Consider the following 17,753-nt stretch of genomic DNA (forward strand, 5'->3'; position numbering starts at 1 on the left):
TTGCTGTACACACCGGTACCTCTAATACCCAGTAGCACGTCCTCTTGCATTGATGCATGCCTGTATTCGTCGTGGCATGCTATCCACAAGTTCATCAAGGCACTATTTGTCCAGATTGTCCCACTCCTCAACGGCGATTCGGCGTAGGTCCCTCAGTGTGGTTGGTGGGTCACGTCGTCCATAAACAGCCCTTTTCAATCTATTCCAGGCATGTTCGATAGGGTACATGTCTGGAGAACATGCTGGTGACTCTAGTCGAGCGTTGTCGTTATCCTGAAGGAAGTCATTCACAAGATGTGCACGATGGGGGTGCGAATTGTCGTACATGAAGACGAATGCCTCGCCAATATGCTGTCGATATGGTTGACTATCGGTCGAACGATGGCATTAACGTATTGTACAGCCGTTACCGCGCCTTCCATAACCACCAGCGGCATACGTCGGCCCCACATAATGCCACCCCAAAACATCAGGGAAACTGCATCTAGCAACACTTGCTGGACAGTGTGTCTAAAGCGTTCAGCCTGACCGGGTTGCCCCCAGACACGTCTCCGACGATTGTCTGGTTGAAGGCATATGTGTCACTCATCGGTGAATAGAACGTGATGCCAATCCTGAGCGGTCCATTCGCTATGTTATTGGGCCCATCTGTACCGCACTGCATGGTGTCGTGGTTGCAAAGATGGACGTCGGGAGTGAAGCTGCGCATCATGCAGCCTATTGCGCAGAGTTTGAGTCGTAACACGACGTCCTGCGGCAGCACGAAAAGCATTGTTTAACGTAGTGGCGTTGCTGTCATGGTTCCTCTGAGCCATAATCCGTAGGCAGTGGTCATCTACTGCAGTAGTAGCCCTTGGACGGCCTGAGCAAGGTAGTTCCTGTCTCTTTGTATCTCCTGCATGTTCGAACAACATAGCTTTGGTTCATTCCGAGATGCCTGGACACTTCCCTTGTTGAGAGCCCTTCCTAGCACAAAGTACCAATGTGGACTCGATCGAACCGCGGTATTGACCGCCTAGGCATGGTTGAACTACAGACAACACGAGCCGTGTACCTCCTTCTTGGCGGAATGACTGGAACTGATCGACTGTCGGACCCCCTCCGTCTAATAGGCGCTGCTCACGCATGGTTGTTTACATCTTTGGGTGGGTTTAATTACTTCTTTGAACAGTCAAAGGGACTGTGTCTGTGATAGAATATCCACAATCCACGTCTGTCTTCAGGAGTTCTGGGAACCGGAGTGCTGCAAAACTTTTTTTGATGTGTGTATAAGATACGAAAGAAATCAAGTTTGTGCTCCAATTACTTTCCTCAGAATCGAGTTAGAGGTATTATATACAGCAGTAGAGAAAACGCATAAAGGTGAGACAAGCCGTTTTTAATTTTTTAAAGAAAAAAGAAAACCACTACTGAATAATAACTCCGGGAGCTGATATAGCTTTGCTTCATTTGCATACATTATTTTTTACATTTTAATGAGCTTTTATTGTTACAGCAAGAAAATCAGAAAACTCATTTTTATCATGTAGTGCTAGCAGTCGGTTTGTGGGAACCACTCGTTACTTTCGTGTGTGATCTTTTCTCTTAGTACTGCTCATTATATATCGCTATCTTTAACAGTACATCAAACAACTGCAAGAAGCAGGTAAGCCCAGCAGCTATGATGCACAATTAATCAAATAACAAAACGTATCCATTCGCTTTTGGCTTAAGACACAGCTGTTTACTCGGTTTCAAAATGGTAGACTTCACACATGCGCCCTAAACTTTGGCGCATGGATTGCAACCGATCAAAAATGGCTCTGAGCACTATGGGACTCAACTGCTGAGGTCATCAGTCCCCTAGAACTTAGAAGTACTTAAACCTAACTAACTTAAGGACATCACACACATCCATGCCCGAGGCAGGATTCGAACCTGCGACCCTAGCGGTCGCGCGGCTCCAGACTGTAGCGCCTAGAACCGCTCTGATTGCAACCGAGTTTCCATTCTGTGTACTGTCTGCTCTAGGGCTCCGTAAGGCCTCTACGAGGGCTCCACCAAAACAATATCAAACTAAGGAACAAAACACATCAAGCCTTTACACGTACTGACAAAAACAGCTGCTGTAAATGTCATATTAACGTTGGTTTTATGAATGTTATTTTTTCCTTCAATGCGTGGTAGTCCAAAATTAGGCGACAAGTAGCATAATAAATTTACAACAACGCTACTATCAAAAACTACATACAAAATAATTTAGCTTGTACGAGTAGGTATGTGGCGATTAGATTCTCGTCACTACACATGCAAGCAGCGGCCGTGCTGACTCTCTCTCTCTCTATCTATCCATCTATCTCTCTCTGCCTCATCTACACATGCGGTGAACTTTCCTATACGTCCTCACCATCTCTCTCATCCACAAACACTTCGAACTGCCGCGAAGGACTTCCTCGCTTCTACGTAAGCTTCACTGGCGGAGGCTATATAAAACCGCTTCATACAGCACAGAGTACAGTTCCTCTGCGGGTTTGCAATTGCAACGTGCAGTCCAATTCGGCACAGCGAATCTTCACGCCGCTCTTGGGCTGCAGTATATTCGACTTGTGGTTGTTATTCACTATAGTTGTAGAATTCAATATCTTGTGATGACATTATTCTATGTTTATCATATTGTAGCCAGCGGCGCCGATTTACAAAAAAGATTGGATGGGGAGGGCATACTGGGGGTCTTGCCCCGGGAAATTTTCTAAATTTTAGATGAAAAAAGTGAGTTTTAAAGTTTTTTTTAAGCATGTTAGAGTCATATGATCAGTGAATATATAACTCTGAAAGGACCTAAATTATATTTAAATAAATCCTAAACTATCATTAAAAGAATAAAACATAAAATATTGCTGTCGCACAGTAACAGAACTTTGATTAATAAGTGAAATAGCTAATTTAAGCTTACTTTGAATAAGGCTCAGGGTTCATTAAATAAAAGCAATATCTTAAAGTTAATGCTTTAATATAGTTAATAAAATTAATACAGTATGTCTAATACTTTCAGTCAAAAAGTATGTAAATAGCGGTTTTTAATTGAGTCTTACGCCCTAAAAATATTTAAGTATTTGAAAATAACTAATGCAGTACTATAGTAATACAGTACTAAACTAGTACTAATATTTCGAAACTGAAAATTTAACATTATGTATGTATTTAATTCTCTATTTTATAAAGATTTTTAATATTGCTCTAAATGCCATTATTAGGGCAAGAGTGTCTTTAAAAAGGTTCAAATGTCGACCGTCTGACAGGATTACTGAATATGAAGTCGTTGATGACTGGTCGGATATCCAATTCGTCCGTAACATCTCGGTTGGCACGAAGAACACCCAAGTTGTTCAATCGCTTCTGTCCCATTGTTGATCGCAGATATGACTTCAGACGTCTAAGGGCGATAAATGACCGTTCTGCTGTCGTGATTGGAACTACTTCGGGAAGCTTAATGCACTTCACTACTTCACATAGCATTTCTCCAGTTGCAGGCTGTTGTGTAATGTACTTTCTTACATCACGCATGTTTTTTAAGACCAGTTGTTTTTTTATTAGCGATATCGGCTTACATATTCAAACGTAAGAGCAGTCTCTCAATGCCTAGGTCATTTTTAAAAAACTCAGTTGATTTTTCAAATTTGTTTCACCTCTGTTTATTCTTGTTCAACTGCAATGACCTGTGTGAGTCCAGTTGAAGCAAACCGCTCAATAATGCAAGATTGTACCGTTTCACAAACTTCAATGTAAATAGCTTTGTAGTATTCCTTTGGGGTTTTGAAAGTGAACGGTGAGCTGGCTTCGTTGTTTTCATACTTCTTTGGTACACTTCGATTCCAAGGAAGCGAAGGATCATCAACTTGTGAAGGTTTTTCTTTTAAACAGAATTCCCAAAAGTGTTCAAAACTATGACGTCTTCCATTCAATATACAAATCAAGCCCTCATATATTTTTTTCCAGATCAGCAATACTTAGATGAGAGAATTGAATTTTTTCATTGACATCCTCTACTTTGTTCATTGCATGGCAATAAAGACATAAAAAGAAATAAGTCTTGTATTGTAACATTGACTCAAGGTTGCCTGCACATTTGTAACCTGCCTCTGTTTTGTCCTCTGCAGAAAATGTTTCAAAAAAACTCTAGCAGTTCTTAAAAATTTTTCAATATTCTCAAAATACTAGAAGCTTGGATAGTCCATCGAGTCGGGCAAAGGGGTCGTAGACCAGCTTGGTTGTTGGCGCTTTCACAGCGTACGCTTCTGGAAAGTCGCATCCTTTTGTTGGATTCCCTTACGGTGTTTCTTAAGTCCTTGGCTAAAGCCACTATATCTCTCATAGACGTAAGATGGCGAAGACTGTCTACAACTGCCAAGTTTAAACGGGGAGCAGTGCAGTGCACATAACGTGCTTTTGGTTGTATACCCAAAACCAACGTTTTTAGGCCTTTGAACTTACCTCTCATATTCGAGGCACAATCATTTCACTGTCCTCTTTAGTTATCCATTGACAAATCAAGACGAGCAAAAACGTCTTTTAAAATACTAAACAGAGTTTGTGATTCAGTGTTGGAGGTCTCGTATAAGCCAATAAAGTCTTCATTGATGATTAAGGAATCATCGACAGTAGGAATACAAAATGACACTTGTTCGTAAATCGAAGAATCACTTGTTTCGTCAACCATAGCAGAAAAATGTTCAGTCTTCTTGATTGAAGCCAATACCTTTCTCAACACAGACTTTCCTAGTAGGTCAATGATCTCGTTTTGAATATCATGGACGTCCTCTTATACCCCGAACGCCCTAACCAATCTTTAAACTCAGGTATGTCATTCTTTTGGAGTTCAAATGGTTCAAATGGCTCTGAGCACTATGGGACTCAACGGCTGTGGTCATCAGTCCCCTAGAACTTAGAACTACTTATACCTAACTAACCTAAGGACATCACACACATCCATGCCCGGGGCAGGATTCGAACCTGCGACCGTAGCAGTCGCACGGTTCCGGACTGCGCGCCTAGAACCGCGAGACCACCGCGGCCGACAATTGAAAAAAGTTCCAACAATTGAAAAAAAATTGAGTTTACATCCTCGTGCCCTTTAATTGCTAGTCTTGTCGGCATAGAAATTGCACGGTAGTAAAAATTGCCTCAAGAGCTAAAAGGCCTTTCTTCATATCTCTATCTAACTGTTCATTCAATTTGGAGGCCACACTTCGGTTAGTGATAGAATTTTGTTTCAGAACACCTTCTTTATGCGTAAACGTATTTTCATGAAGACGGAATTTATCCAAAGCCTTTTTTCCAGTTAGAAAACCCCAAAGAAGTAAATTGCTTCTGCTTTTTTTGAAAAAACTTGTAATAGATTTTTAGCATCTGCCTCTTTGCAGGTTTTGCAAAAAACTTTTTCGGTAGATGCTTCTCATTCTAGCCTAGTATATTTGATCAACCAAGACTTCTGAAATGATCTTCCCTTACCGGATTGTCCAGGTTTCGGCTGTGAACGGTTTTCACCTGAAAACGACGACACAATAATTGTTGGAGATTGACTTGCAGTATCATCAACTTCGAAGCGCGCCTTTTTGGTAACAAAATTTATCCATTGCAAACTTAATTCACAATACTTTAAGAGACTAAAGAAAACGAATAAAATATAGTCATATAAAGTAGTCCACTAGACACTTTAAGTCGAAACACTAAACACCTCTGTAGTATGCGATGAACGAAACTATCCAAACTGAATGACTGCGACAGCAGGGTGGGCTTTATATAGCCGCGGCGTCGTAATGTCTCGAAGCGTCAAGACGACGAAGGCGGAGGGTTCCAGGCGCTTCTGCTCCAGTCCTTTTGATGTCACCGCGACCGCAGCGCTGGCCCGCCGGCGCCAGACTTTACCCAAAGCTTCGCGTATCAGGACAAACTCTTAAGTGTACCTGCAGTACCGTAACACTATCGTGATTCACACCACTCGTTTTCAGTTAGCCTGCTTACTACCGTAATAATTATTTGTTTTAACTCATTACTAAATGTATCTTAAAAGGTAACTATCGTCAAACAAGGAAAATAAAAAATGCCAACATAATTTTGTGATTTTACAAAGCATAATATAACTAATAATTTTCTTAAATTATTGGGGAGGAGGGGGCGGCTCCGCCCCCACACCCCAAACGAAATTTTGAGGGGGCTCGGGCCTCCTCAGGCCCCATTGTGTCGGCACCTGTGATTGTAGAAACTGCTGATTTTGTAAGACAGAATAGAGCGTTGGCTTAAAGGTGTTGCAACAAAATCTTGCGTCGAAAGTACGAAGGTGGTTCTCCCAGAAGATGAACCTCAATCTCAAAGATTTCTAATCAAAACTATGAGATTAAACAAGGTGATGTAACGACTACAAGCTCCATGGCTTCAAGCAGTAAGATATCCAACATTCTCATTAAAGTTGAAGAAAAGAAAGTATGACGACTCTTACATCAATCTCATATTCAAATGGCTCACCTCTCTACATGTCATGTAGCATGCTACTCCCGAATAGTTCCATGGTACGTACTAAGATGCGCCGTCATTTAGAAACTATGTATCCCAATTTCAAAGACAAAACTGTATAATTTTTTATATATAAGAAAGAAAAATTATCAATAAGTCAAAAAACTTCGAAGTATGCGACAGATATGTCAATGAAAAAGCCACAGACGCACCATATTTGATCAGCTATCACACTGCACAAGTGGGCGGAGCACACACTACCGCTCAGAATTTAATAAAACCGCGTGTGACGGACATGACACAATGTACACTCGATGAAAAATCTGCAACACATCTTTCTACAGTCTTTTGAACGACAGTCTCGCATCGGATTAACCATCTCTCAGGCTATATCATACAAGAACTACGAGTAGATGGTCGCCTTCAGCACAACAAAGTCCGCCTCCGTAGCGTAGCGGTAGCGTTACCGCCTACCACGCCAAGGGGCCCGTGTTCGATTCCCGGCTGGGGCAGGAGATTTTCTCCGCTCAGGGACTGGGTGTCGTGTTGTCCTCGTCATCATTTCATCTCCATCTTCGGCGCGCAAGTCGCCCAATGTGGCGTCGAATGCAATAAGCACTTGCCCTCGGCGGCCGAACTTCCCCGAATGGGGGACTCCCGGCCCACAATGCCGTACGCTCATTTCCAAGCACAAGAAAGTTGTATTGCAAATTTGATGAGTCGACTGATTTTGCTGGACTAGCCATCTTGCCGATAACTGTGCAATATCCATACAAACATTCACTCGAAGAGGACCTTTCATGTGAACATCGCTGCCAACTCGTAATACTACCGGAAAAGAAACTTTTAACATGATAAACATTTTTCAAATAAATCATACCACTTGAAACTTTTGTAACGATATTTGTGCAGATGGGCCCAAGGCAATGACTGGTAAAACAGGAGGAACACTACTAAAAATTAATGCGCCAAACTGTGGTTCCAGCTATGGCATCCAGCGTAGACAAGCACTTACGATAAAGAACATATCATCAAATCTAAAATTGCTTCTTGATGAAGGAGTAAAGTTAATAAATTACGTTAAATCACGCCCTCTTAAGTGCCTATTCTTTTCAATATTGTGTGAAGAGTATGGAAGCACTCGTGAAATACTACTGCTCCACACCAAGATTAGATGTTTATTATATGTAAACTGAACGTGGAGGGGGTCTGGGAGGGGTGAGAAAGGAAAGGAAAGGGACGGATTACTGATGGCTGCTGCATTACGCGCAATCAGCGGAAACGAGTGAGAATGTGTACCGGACCGCAATTCGAACCCGGTATCTCACGCTTACTAGGCAGGTGCGTTAACCGCTGTGCCATACGGAACGCAGTGTTATCGTGACTGTGCAGACTATCTCGGCAAGCCTCATGGCCAAATCACATTTCCACCGAGCATCACCTATCCTCAGACCCCGTCCATTACCTCCATCCTCGCAATTAACAGGCTCCACAGGAGGTTGGACGCACCTGTACATACGCACTGAAGAACCTCCATCCTCGCAATTCACAGACTCCACAGGAGGTTGGACGTACCTGTACATACGCACTGAAGAAGGTGGATCGATTGCCCATTTAGCTGCATCAACTGTATGAATGCGTGGTGTCTGTTCTTTTGGACATGCAAGCGATACTTTCAGCATATGTGAGACCATTGTGTTAGTGTTTAAAAGAGATACATTTTAAGAATTCTGGCGGACATGCCCGAAAGAACAGACACCACGCGGAATCCGCAACTGTGGTGCTCAGAGCGATTTGAATCATTTGTTCATTTCCTCCATGCTCGCTATTCAGAGATTCTCGCAGCAGGTCGCATGTACTTGTGCATCCACACTGAAGAAGGTGCATCCATTGCCCATCTAGGTGAATCACCGAGCGAGGTGGCGCAGTGGTTAGCACGCTGGACTCGCATTCGGGAGGACGACGGTTCAATCCCGCGTCCGGCCATCCTGATTTGGGGTTTCCGTGATTTCCCTAGATCACTCCAGGCAAATGTCGGGATGGTTCCCTTGAAAGGGCACGGCCGCCGTCCTTCCCCATTCTTCCCTAATCCGAGCTTGTGCTCCGTCTCTAATGACCTCGTTTTCGACGGGACGTTAAACACCAACATCCTCCTCCCTCCTCCTCCTCCTAGGTGAATCAATTATATGAATGTGTGATGTCCGTTCTTTCAGATATGTCTGAAAAAACAGACACCACGCATTCATATAATTGGTTCGCCTAGGTGGGCAGTGAATCCACATTCTTCAGCGCAGTTGCGCAGGTGCGTCCGACTTCCTGCGGGAATCTCTGAGCAGCGAGCATGGAGGAAATGGACAGGAACTAAGGATAGCTGAAGCTCGGTGGGAAGGTGGGTCGGCTGTAGGGTTTGCCAAGATAGTCCGCGCACTTGCAGTAACACTGTGTCCCGAATGGCCCAGTGGTTAACACACCTTCCCCGTAAGCAGCAGATCCCAGAATGGAATCCTGTTCCAGAACACATTTTCACATGTCAATCCTGATTCCACGTAATATCCTAATGGAGCTTACATCAATAATCCCTTCCCTTTCCTTTCCTTTCTCCCACCCCACCACCTGCAATTTACATATAATGCATTACAGATGCGGATTCCGCCTGGTGTCTATTCTTTCAGAGATGTCCGACATTCATGTAATTGATTCGCCTAGACGGGCAATGGATACACCTTCTTATATTGCGGATGCACACGTACGTCCGAAGTCCAGCGAGAATCTCTGAGTAGCGAGTATGAAGCAAATGGACAGGACGTGCAAAGACATGGCGCTCGGTGGGAATGTGGGTCGGCCGTGAGGCATGCCGAGATACTCCGCGCAATTGCGATAATACTGCATCCCGGATGGTGCACTGGTTAATGCACCTGCCTAGTAAGCAGGAGATCCTGGGTTCGAATCCAGGTCTGGTACGCATTGTCACTTGTCACTGCTGATTCCACGTAATGTTCTGACATGTCTGAAAGGACAGACACCACACATTCATGTAATTAGATCGTTATCTCATGGTAAGGGGAGAGGCAACGTAATATGAAGTCTGCCTGAGGGAATCATCTAACTCCTCACCCAATTATCGTAGGATACTCACCCCACAGGAAAGATAGAGCGAAGGAGAAATGTTGCCAGTAAAATGGCTTCCATACAGCACTGAAAAATCGCCATTTGAAGAATCATTTGTGGGATCTGACACTTTTAGGATACTGTGGAGGAAGCGATACTTTCGGCATATGTGAAACCATTGTGTTAGTGTTTAAAAGAGATACATTTTAAGAATTCTGGCGGACGTTTTCTGAGTGCTTATAGCCTCTACAGAAAAAACGTCAGTGGGCTAGGTGCTAAATGTGGAATGTTCATTAAAAGCGGTGTTTTTTTTTTTTACTATCCCTTGCTGTAGGGGCTGTAATTTTGATATTTTTTCTAAACCAGCAAGGTAAAATAGGGCTACTACTTCCACCACATCAAGTGGATTTAGTGCTCATGTACTCACACTGAGCTGTGAACTCTTTCCAGTTTATCAATGGGGGATAATTGAAAATTATTATTACTATTACCGGTACCATGCGTGCAATGGTCGTGCCAGGCGCGCGATATTGAATCTTTATCCTATCAGTAAAGGCGCGAGACCTACACGACCTTATAGCAACCGTTATCATGAGAATAGTTCTGCATTATTCTACTGCGACACTAAGGGTGATTTCACGTAACGAAAGGGAGAATGTAAAGATTAAAGGACTCATTTATGTAACAGTTGAATATTGAACAATTATAAAATCAAATGGGGGTGGGCGAAGAAAGAATTGCGTTTAGCAGCCTGCCCCAAAGTACGTTCATAATAAGCCACGATGGCAGGAGAAAAGGAATTTTAGGAACGATCGTCGTATAATGAAATGGAGTTCAGTTTACTAAAGGAAGGGGTTGCAGGCATGCAACGACCACCACCAAGAATCAGTCAAAGACTAAGAAAGATGCTACTGAGGGTGGATCGCTAGGTAGCCTCCTGTACTAAAGGAATAAAACCAACAAGACGCGAAACTATTCATACAGGCGATACTAGATAACTTTGGCTCGAGGTCCGACTACGTTAACGAAACATGAAGGGGCGCCAGACACTCACCACGTGGCGTAGGACAAAGGGCACAAGTTTCAAGCTAGGAAGACCTAAATTCTGAGTCAAATTTTGCACGGTAGAACTGAAAGAGCTACCGTTAGACGAGGCGGAAAAGTGAGCTTGAAAGTATATACTTTAGTGCCGCACTACAAACTACTGTGACTAACCAACACATCGCGTACATTATGCCCAACTGTACACGGAAAACCTACAGTTTTATATCCCGGAAAAATTGCGTAAACCGTAATTTAAGGAACGCACATCAGTAAAATGACCTATAAGGTTCCCTCTGGGTCGCAGGGCGCGAAGCTACAGTGCACGTCGGCGCTCATGTTTACTGAAACTTCGTCTTCTGAAAGCAGCACCTCCAGCCTCAGGCACGGTCACATTAGAGCTTCCCACTGCCCCTTTGCCCACTATCAACCCGCAGAGGGCGGTTGGCGCCAACCCTCGAAAAACGGGCGCGCACCTGAACTGGCCAATCAAAGGGCTGGAATCTCACAGGGAGGCGACCTCGCGACGTTAAAATCGAGCAGAATTAGCAGTTACAAGGTTGGTAAGGCAGGTTGGGGAACTGAGAACAGGAGAAACTTTGGCCACTACTGAACGTTCAAGCGACACCACGTGCTACCCTGGCGATCGGAAATATGATGGGAAACGGGAAGCCATCATGGTTGCTAGGAAGACTGCTGCCCTCGCCTATAAATAAAGAAAATTCCTAACGTCAAGTTCCTCTCACAGATCAGTGTGAGACAAACTGTAAACATCGTCAAATAAATTAGGCAACCCATAGAAATTATTAACAAAAAAATGGCTCTGAGCACTATGAGACTTAACAGCTGAGGTCATCAGTCCCCTAGAACTTAGAACTACTTAAACCTAACTAACCTAAAGCCGTCGGAACATGGACCGTGCATCCGAACGTTGAGCGTTGAGCGTGTCGAGTTTCTGACGTCATAGCGTGGAATAGCACGTTCGGGAGTCTTTCCGAACGTGCAGAGCAATATCTGGCATGTCAGATATTCTGAGCGTGTGTCTGAGCGTTGACCAATGAGATGTCACATCGCCACCTACGTCACACGCACGCCGTCTCCCTTCAGTACAGAGTTGTGAGGCGCCATATTGGCATTCATTCCAAGCCTATAAGTAGATATGCCGTTTCTGACTGAGCACCAGCAAATTGAGAATTACTGGAAAACCCGTTGTTAATTGTGTGATTCGTTCCAATAAAATAATGAGAAACATCATATTCGTGGCAAAAGAATTATTGTAACTTGCTTATTGTGAGAGTAGGCTATTTGAAGGCAGCGACACACTGAAGATCCACCCAAAACGCATTGTTCTTGGTACAATGTGTTATAATCAAATTTCAATTAGTAACATAATTATCTACGATTAACGTTTTTAGCAAGGGGTAAGATAATCTAAATATGTACATGGTGTGTGTTGTTGCTTTAGTGTAATGATTAGCGTCCGTGTGCGGCTATGAGTTTTTGTTGAGGCGGTGGTTTGCGTCTTAACACTTCCAAATTTTTTTCTAACATTCGCGTTTTTATTAGATTCTGATACTTTATTATTAGTTTAATATAATTATATGCAATAATATTTTATGTTATGTAAATATAAGTTGACCTTTTTTTGAGGAGTGACTTTGTTCGATTGACTTAATCTACAAGACAGCTTGCGCTACTTGTATAAAGATATTTTGCTCCTTTTTCTTTTACGCTTCGTAATTCACATGTTGCAAAGATTCTGCTATTGGATAGGAACAGTGATCAAGTAAGACTGACCTTGGGGTTTTACTAAAATGTGGAAATGGTGAAATAATGCTTATCATATGCGAAGAAGTATTCCGAATTTGTAACGCACTGTTTGCAACGGAACTTTTATAAGCCTGTGTCCTTATTGATTGAACATGGTACTTCCGTTTTCGTGGACGATGGAGGAAATGTGCGTTTTAATAGAGCTAACGTGGGAAATTTACGTGCGCCCGTTGAGTAAACAGTGTGATTTACGAACTAGAAACGTCCCTCAAACTGCCGCTGGAGTGCGTTGCGATCGCGTATACCACGTTGGGGCCCACGTACCGTGTGCACAAGTCGCATCGTTCCTGAGCGTTCAGCAGCACGCTGAACTTGGCACGCTCAACGTTAACGTTCGACAGCACGGTTCGTGTGCCGACGGCTTAAGGACATCACACACATCCATGCCCGTAGCGGTCGCGCGGTTTCAGACTGTAGCGCCTAGAAATTATTAACAGGGCCTGAATTATTATATTACCGAATACCAGAATGCTGGGATTAGAAATATGAAATACGAGCACTGAATGGTGAATGAAGTGCACGCCTTTCGTCATTTTTGTAGATGATGCATATCATTGCTCACCCTTTGCTTTTACAGCAAGTTACATGCAAATGCTACCACAGTGTATGTGCATCATAGGGTGAAAATACGTTCCTTTTATCAGCCTTTCATCAACCAGTAGATCAAGAAGCTATCGCCACCCTCATCACACAGCTCTCCTGACCATGTAACAGTCTTCAGGCCAACTACGAAGGAAGAATGTTTCCTAATAGAGTGAATAGTGCTACTTTGCTGACAGAAGCAAGACACTCTGCATAGGTCAAAATGCCGAAAGCTACAGAGATCTTCATGGTATTTCGGATAACGAAACCCAGATGTCCGCAAAATATAACAGAGACTAAACAGGGATGAAGGTAATAGTTTCCGAACGCTACAAACCGCTCCACCAGCAGTACAATTGCATGAGAGGTCATTAAGCGTATTTCAGCGAGAGGTGGATGATGCCTAGTTACTAATGTAACGGTAAGTGAAAGCTTCCAGACCAACTCGAGATACATAGCCCATTCAGTTGAGGGACATTTGGTCTGAGTAACCTCCACCACTAGTCGGGATGCACCCTTTCAGCACCAGAGATGTCATTAAGTGGGGTTGTTTAGTACTTCAGCTCCATTAACGATGTAGCAGACAACTACTCCGTACTGGAATACCAAGCGAGATGGCGCAGTGGTTAGTGCTATGGTGCCCAGGGGCACCAGCTGCAACACACATGGCGGCTATTACACGCGAATAACGGAAAGCAACGCTCACGCTGTCTGTAGCAGCCACGTGGGATTTCCAAGTATGCCCCCAGGCCGCCATGAGGCGCACCGAAAGCTACGGACCACTGGGTACCTCGCCAGGCAACAGCAAGAGGTCACTGGACACATCTCAAGACCGCGCCTACATCCGGTCACTAGTTAGTATGGGGTCAGCACGTCTCTTCCTGGAGAACAGCTGCTTAAGGAAATCCAGGGATCACTGCGGACCGTTCCCGTCGTAGACCTACGAGAGCTGGGCGACTAATGCGCCCACTGCTTGCAGTCCCTCAATGAAACTTTGTTCGGCGTGCCATTGGTGACTACAATGGAACGCTGAGAAGTACACTTTTGCGTTGGAAAAGAGCTTCCTCCGAGTGTTCATCAGTTTATTGTTTAGTTCCGGCTCCAGGGACTTAGGTGGAGTCAAATACACAGTAAAAGAAGTGTCGTGTGACTAGGATCTCCCGTCGGGTAGACCGTTCGCCAGGTGCAAGTCTTTCGATTTGACGCCACTTCAGCGACTTGCGCGTAGATGGGGATGAAATGATGATGATTAGGACAACACAACACCCAGTCCCTGAGAGGAGAAAATCTCCGACCCAGCCGGGAATCGAACCTGGACCCCTTGGCAAGACATTCCGTCGAGGTGAACACTCCATTACCGTGGCGGACAATTCATAGTATTGTATTTTGTTTGGAACCGCAGAAGAAGTGAGGCTAATTTGTAATCATAAATTGTGACGAACAGATTTTTGATTTTCGGAACGACAATAGAGAAGGAATTTACTCATACTGTGACTCTCTTTCAGTCATGAAAAACTGACAGATTTTGCAGATAGCATAATGGGCTCGCATTCGGGAGAACGACGGTTTAAATCCACCTCTGCCCATCCAGATTTAGGTTTTCCGTGATTTTCGATAGCTCTCCAGACAAATTTCAGGATGGTCCCTGTGAAAGGGTATGGCCGATTTCATTCCCCACCACCAAAACAATTCGAGTTGTGCTCCGTGTGTAACGATTTCGTTGTCGACGTAGCGTTAAGCCGCACTCTTCCTTCCTTCTTGGAGTTGGAATCGGCGCATCCTGATAATGGAAGTGCCAATGTTATGCGTTCTGCTCTTTTTGTGGTTTCGTTTCAAAATAGCGGTATTGCTCTAAGTGTTTACATTTTATAGGAATATTATTTCAAGTTGCATGGAAATAAATAACTAACGTTGAAATATTCCCACTAAGGATAGAAAAGGGAACATTTGCACCGATTATTTGTTGAAAAGTAACTGTTCATCAGATGAATTTTCACGTTTTAAGTAATTTAACTTTAGTGACGATACAGTTAAATCTATTTTTGTTATGAAACTCTTAGTTAATAGCAAAATAGATTCCTACAATTCCACAGAAAGAATATTTGGAAGGAATTTACTTCAATTTATTCACACATAGATTCTATCTTAATAGGATAAATTTGGTAAATAAAATCATCAAATCCTGTACTACCACTGTCCTCGTCAAGACAGGAGGACGCTGATCAAATTCATTGGTTTCCCTGAATTGCTTAAGCCTAATGTCGGCATGGTTTCTTTCAAAAAGACATGTCCGATCCTCTTCCTCATCCTTCATCAACCAGAGCTTGTACACCGCCTCTAATAACCCAATTATCGACTGGACATTAAACCCTAATTTACCTTCTGGTCAGTTGGTATGAGGAAATAGAATAAACTAAGATGACACATTAGTTGGTTTTGACAAAACATTCATTTGTCTTATATTCATGCTTATAAATGATTGCAATATTTTTCAGGAGCGCAGTATTTATTCGTGAGCGCTACGAAACAGAACCAAATCTCAGGTGGTTGACCTCTATCTTTTCTGCTCCTCTGTGGTTCGCAATTGGGGCTATGGCCATGTTGGACATCGTCTCCTACGTCGTCGTCGGATACCTTCACCAGAAGTTCGCATGCCAAGAACGTGCTGCTTCTATCCCGAGAATTCTGCACGACTGTTCCTTCACCATATTCGGCGTCTTCTGTTCCCAGGGTAGGTAAGATGTTTACAAGAGTCTACCAAACCATAACATAAGAAAGTGTAGCACGTGGCGTTTCAGATTTCCTGTCAGGCCTGAGAGCGACAAATACGTCCTGATGACCTGATCACTACAAATGCAACAAATAGCACATGCAAATCGATACTAAAATGAAACTTTTTGTTAAGTTATATCGTCAAATTTAAGTAAAACATTTGATACGCACAATAAAAGAAGCTTTAATGCAATTATATGTTGCAGTGAATTATCATCATCATAATCATCATCCTTTTGATTTCCACTGCTGGGTAACAGCCTGCTGTACACTTTTCCACATATTACAATGTATACCGATACACACCTATACAGCTTCTCTATGATTTATAATGTTACCCAACCTCCTACCTTTAAGTCATCGTCTCTATCGTTTGTTATCTCAAAAAACTTTCGTGCTCTAACTGCCATCCGTTCGTCTGGTTACATGTCCCCCCAACTCCGTTTCATTTTCAGTACATTCATAATTACATCTTACTCCCCAGTCTGTTCCTCGATCAATTTAATTATTTTCTCGTCTCTTATGGTAAGTCTCAAAATGCATTCTAACATAGTTCGTGAGCGAATTTCGTTTTTGACTGCTTGTCACATTAAAAGATTAAAGAGTCCATGTGTCATTACCATAAGTTAAAATTAGCAGTACACACTGACTGTAAATTTCCCTTTTCAGAAACACTGTAAGTTCGATTTTGAAGAAAGTGTTTTGTTTGAAAAAAGCTTTCAAGGCAGTTTTTACTCTCTTGTTTACTGCTTTTACTCTAAATGCAGACGTCCTCAGCTGTTTAATGTGTTAACATTGTTATGATGGAGATTATATGGAGACATATTTTTCTGGAATTTGTAATGAGGTTCTCGCTCCACAGAAACACATATCCTTCCTACAAGAGTCCTATTGTACCACGCACATTTGCTCTTAGGCTTTCGTAGAAGCTGTCTTGTAAACGCCATCTATATTGAAAAATTATTAAAGATTCTCTTTGAAATACACTATCTGATCAAAAGTATCCCGACACCCCTATATAAAGCGGAATTGACCAATAGATGAAACGAGAGGTGAACCTTTCAGTATAAAAAGATATGGAGAGTATTGTATTGTCAGTAGAGAAGCAGCAATAGCAGAATTGGTCGGCCGTGAGAGCTCAGTGACTTCGAACATGGACCTAGTCATTGGATATCATCCGAGTAACAAATACATCAGGGGCATCTGAACCCTTCTAAACCTGCCAAGGTGATTGTTGATGATGTGATTGTGAAGTGGAAACGTGAAGGATCAACCATAGCTAAACCAAGACCAGATACATAGTACTGACGGACAGGGACCGCCGAGCATTGCGAAGAGCAGTTGTAAAAAATCTCATGAAATCAGCAAAAGAAATCGCTCGTGAGTTCCAAAGTGCTACCTGCAGTCCAGCTAGCACAATGACTGTGCATAGGAAGCTAAAAAATGAGGTGCAGTGGGCGAGAAGCTCCTCATAAGCCACAAATCTCTGTGATCAACGTGTGATTGGACACAAGTAATGTGGAGTGTTGATTCGCGCTATACTCTTTGACGATCCGATGGAAGGGTTTGGATTTGCCGAATTCCTGTAGAGCGTTACCTACCATCAGAAGTAGTGCCAACAGTGAAGCATGCAGGAGGTGGTGTTCCAGTATGGGGGTGTTTTTTGAGATTAGGGTTGGTCCCATTATTAAGCTTAAGAAAAACCTAAAGACAGAAGGATATGAACACGATTTACAGAATTGTCTACTGCATTCACTACAGAATCAGTTCGGAGATGATGGTTGTTTCTGTCAGCAAGACAACGCTTCCTGTCATGAAGCAGCATCTGTAAGGTATACAATAACATTCCTAAAATGGACTGGCCAGTCCAGAGTCCGGACTTAAACCGTGGGACATCTTTGGGATGTGTTGGAACGTCGACTTCGCTCTGG

The 17,753-nt window shown here is 43.1% G+C and overlaps 1 protein-coding gene across 1 annotated transcript in view; it reads left to right on the top strand.

The window, feature by feature from the left end:
• Positions 1-17,753, top strand: part of LOC126470884 (glutamate receptor ionotropic, kainate 5-like) — a 168,351-nt gene that overhangs the window by 84,688 nt on the left and 65,910 nt on the right. Inside the window, exon 4 of the mRNA XM_050098907.1 lies at positions 15,546-15,781. Coding sequence (XP_049954864.1) covers positions 15,546-15,781 — 236 coding nt within the window. The remainder of the gene's footprint in view (positions 1-15,545; positions 15,782-17,753) is intronic.

This window comes from Schistocerca serialis, chromosome 3 (assembly GCF_023864345.2).
Source record: "Schistocerca serialis cubense isolate TAMUIC-IGC-003099 chromosome 3, iqSchSeri2.2, whole genome shotgun sequence".
NCBI classification, from domain to species: domain Eukaryota; kingdom Metazoa; phylum Arthropoda; class Insecta; order Orthoptera; family Acrididae; genus Schistocerca; species Schistocerca serialis.